The 3,092-nt window shown below is 44.6% G+C and overlaps 1 protein-coding gene across 1 annotated transcript; it reads right to left on the bottom strand.

Annotated features, from left to right (window-relative positions):
• Window positions 1-1,640: 1,640 nt before the first annotated feature.
• On the bottom strand, window positions 1,641-2,233 carry MYCFIDRAFT_77627 (uncharacterized protein; the record flags this gene model as incomplete). Its single annotated transcript, XM_007928944.1, has 2 exons — window positions 1,641-2,043; window positions 2,184-2,233. The coding sequence occupies 2 exons, from the start codon at window positions 2,231-2,233 to the stop codon at window positions 1,641-1,643; spliced, it is 453 nt and encodes a 150-aa protein (XP_007927135.1).
• Window positions 2,234-3,092: the final 859 nt, after the last annotated feature.

The raw sequence follows: 3,092 nt of genomic DNA, 5'->3' as shown, positions 1-3,092 counted from the left end.
AGTAGGCTAGCGGCGAGTAGCTAAGCGGTCCTTATCGCCTAGTATATTCTTAGAGTTATAGTAGTCGCTATAGTACTAGCGCTAGCGGCGGCGATCTTTATTAAGTACTAGACCGGCGAATATACTAGCGAATATAGGACCTAGCAGATCGGATAAAGGGCCTAGTATATCGGAAGTCTCTCCTAGTAGCGGCAGGTCTTCTAGAGTAGGCATTTCCTTATCTTTATCGTCTAGTCGAGGTAGTAGGCTAATATCTTCTTCGCTACGACGGTCTAGTTTAGATATTAGTAGCGCTTCTATTAGATAAGAAGAGCTATACTAATTATCTCCGCTACGACGATTAAGCTCGGAAGTATTAGCTTAATTAGTTAAGTTAGAGCCGCTTATATTAGTTAGTATCGCAGGTATTAATTAGTATTCGAAATATCGACTCGAGTAGCTAGCTAAAGTCGCGTCTACTATTTAGCTATATCTTAACAATATAGTATCGTACGAGTACGGTATTTATAGTAATATTAGTCGGAAATACTAGGTCTACAAGCTCGCGGAGGTTTCGAGTATATTAGAGGTAATAAATCTAGTGCCTTCTAAGCCGCTAGTAAATAGCGTCGCTAGAGTAACGAGAACTTAGCACTACTATACCGTAGGCACTCGAGTGTCTTATTAAAGTAATTAAGAAGTACTCTACGAAGGGCCTCGAGTTAGTTCGGTTAAGATTAAAGAAGATCGTTATAGCCTCTATCTCCCGCCTCGACGAGAACTCGATAGTAAGAAGTTATATATAGTTGCTTATAGTAAATAAGTTAGTCGGAAGGCCCTAATTAAGGACCTCTAAGTATTAGGTACGCGAGATTTAGGAGTTATTGTTTCGGTATATATTAGGTACGCTAGTAGCGGATAGCTATAGATAAAGTCGCCTCGCGGGATTTAGTATAACTTAATATATATACGTCGTATATACGAGATTTTTAGATATTCTAATTCGCAATTAGTAGCGCTATAATCTTAGCGTATTAGATATACCGATAGTTAGTGTCGCTACGAGATAGTAGTTTAATAGCGGAGTCTACGATAAAAATTAGCAGTTTAGCTTTAGGCCTTTAGGTAAAGAATTAGGTAGAGTAGTATATAATTAGCTAACCGGAAAGACGGAAGCTAAGCCTAATTTGATCTAGACCCTAAATCTCGGCCAATCTACTATACAACTCAATTCTTAATATACAAAGGCCTAAACGGAGGTAGATGCCCGGGGGAGCGGGCTTAACTAACGGCCGACGCGTCTCAGACTGTGGGCTAAACTTGATTACGAAGTACGGGTGAGTTCGTGTTCCGGCATGTCTAAGCGACTATCATGTGCTAAGAGATAAGAAGACAAGTATCCTGTAAATTGTACACATCGGTCATTGCACGCGACGGAAAGAAAATGGAGAGGATGACGATTCGCAAAAGATGTAAAGCTTCTACTATACTAAATTTTTGCTGTCGCGATGACCTTGTTGGAATCCGCAATGAGGTTCTGCGAAAGCGGTACTGCCTGGATCTCATTAGGATTGTTGAGCTGACGAGGAAATGCGTCTCTCTGAGGACAAACATTTTGACTTCTGTTTTCTGCTGTTCCACCTTTTGACAATAAAGTGATCTTAGATCAAGATTCGAGCAAGATCCTCTACCAGCTTTTCGGTAAGACTGATCTGGTCTCCATCCTTGTTCCGAGCAACATCGAAGAAATCGCAAGCTCCGGACTGACAGACGTAGTGTAACCCCCGGCCTTTTCCCTTCCCAGCGACCTGAATGCGGCTTGCTTTACCACAGACACACTCTGGGTTCTTCGAGCTGATGCCTCGTTTGTCCACGAAGGTAATGAACTTTCGACAAGATCCGCATTTGAGGTACGGTCGTCCAGCGTTGCCGTTCCTGTTGCTGGTCCGCGTAACGCAAGTCGTCGTCGGCTGACCACAGATCGGACAGGGAGGCGATGGCGGCGAGAACGGGCAAGGAGCCATGGCGTCGCTGGTCTTGACGGCAACCATGCTTTTGAAAGGGCTGAGACTGTGTGATGTTCTGACAGCGTTGCGGAGGCTATTCTTGCCTCCTATATGAAAGGCAAAGCTGATGGCTCAACTGAGTGTAAGGGCGTGGTGAGGGCTGTATCTTATAGCATTGGCCTCGACAGCATGACTTACGCCGACAGGCAGCACTTACACGCAAGCAGACCTCGCCAACCAGCGCCCATGGTTCCCGAACGACACTGCTGGTTGTCTGCTTGACTCAATGGTCATGTTCGAGGACCTCCACTTGACTAGCTGCGGGGTCCAGACGCTGAAGCACAGAACCCAAGATCTCATCCTTCGCTCAACTACTTGCTCCGCGCTTCGCCTTAGGTAATGAAGCGACGGCCGGGATGCTACGGACGCAGGATCGTGTCTTTGACCACCAGCTGGTCAAGCGACTCGAGGCGTTTGCTTCTACTGTGAGAAGGGTTATATCAGCAGGTAGATAGGGTGGTGGTGGGTACAGGTAGTATTCGATAAGGAGCTAGGAGGAGAGGGAGGAAGGCAGGCAAGTTGGCCTATTGCCAAGCGCCAAGCCCTGCCTGAGGCATTAAGACCCTGGCTTTACTCGAGCCCGGTTATATGCTAATTACGCACAACCTCTTTGGTCCTGATATACGCTTCCCTTCCAAAGGCCGCGCCCTCGTAGCCGGTCTTTATTCTAGTCTCAACCTCTATTGCTACTAACTTAGCAGGTCTAATAGGCCGCTTAGTCCGCGCTAAATTAAACGCATAACTACCGATTATATAACTATATTAAACCTTACCTCTAATATAGTATAATATGCAACTCTAACTACGCTATCTCTATATATAATAAACTATAAAGTAATATATATCTATAAGAATTAAAGGCCTTCGACTAATTATAATATAAGCGCGTCTTCCCTACTATAATAGGCAGACGTACGAGGTATTATAGTACTACCTCCGTTCTAAGTAATATCGTATTAAGTTCTTTACGTCTACTCTTAAAAGACCTAGTAATATCCGCTTCCGAGGGTTGTCTGCTTCCGAGGGTTTGTTCTTATTATTACGAGG

Source organism: Pseudocercospora fijiensis (genome assembly GCF_000340215.1).
Source record: "Pseudocercospora fijiensis CIRAD86 unplaced genomic scaffold MYCFIscaffold_5, whole genome shotgun sequence".
Lineage (NCBI taxonomy): Eukaryota > Fungi > Ascomycota > Dothideomycetes > Mycosphaerellales > Mycosphaerellaceae > Pseudocercospora > Pseudocercospora fijiensis.
Note: the sequence above shows the minus strand (reverse complement) of the source record. Positions and strands in the feature narration are given on the sequence as shown.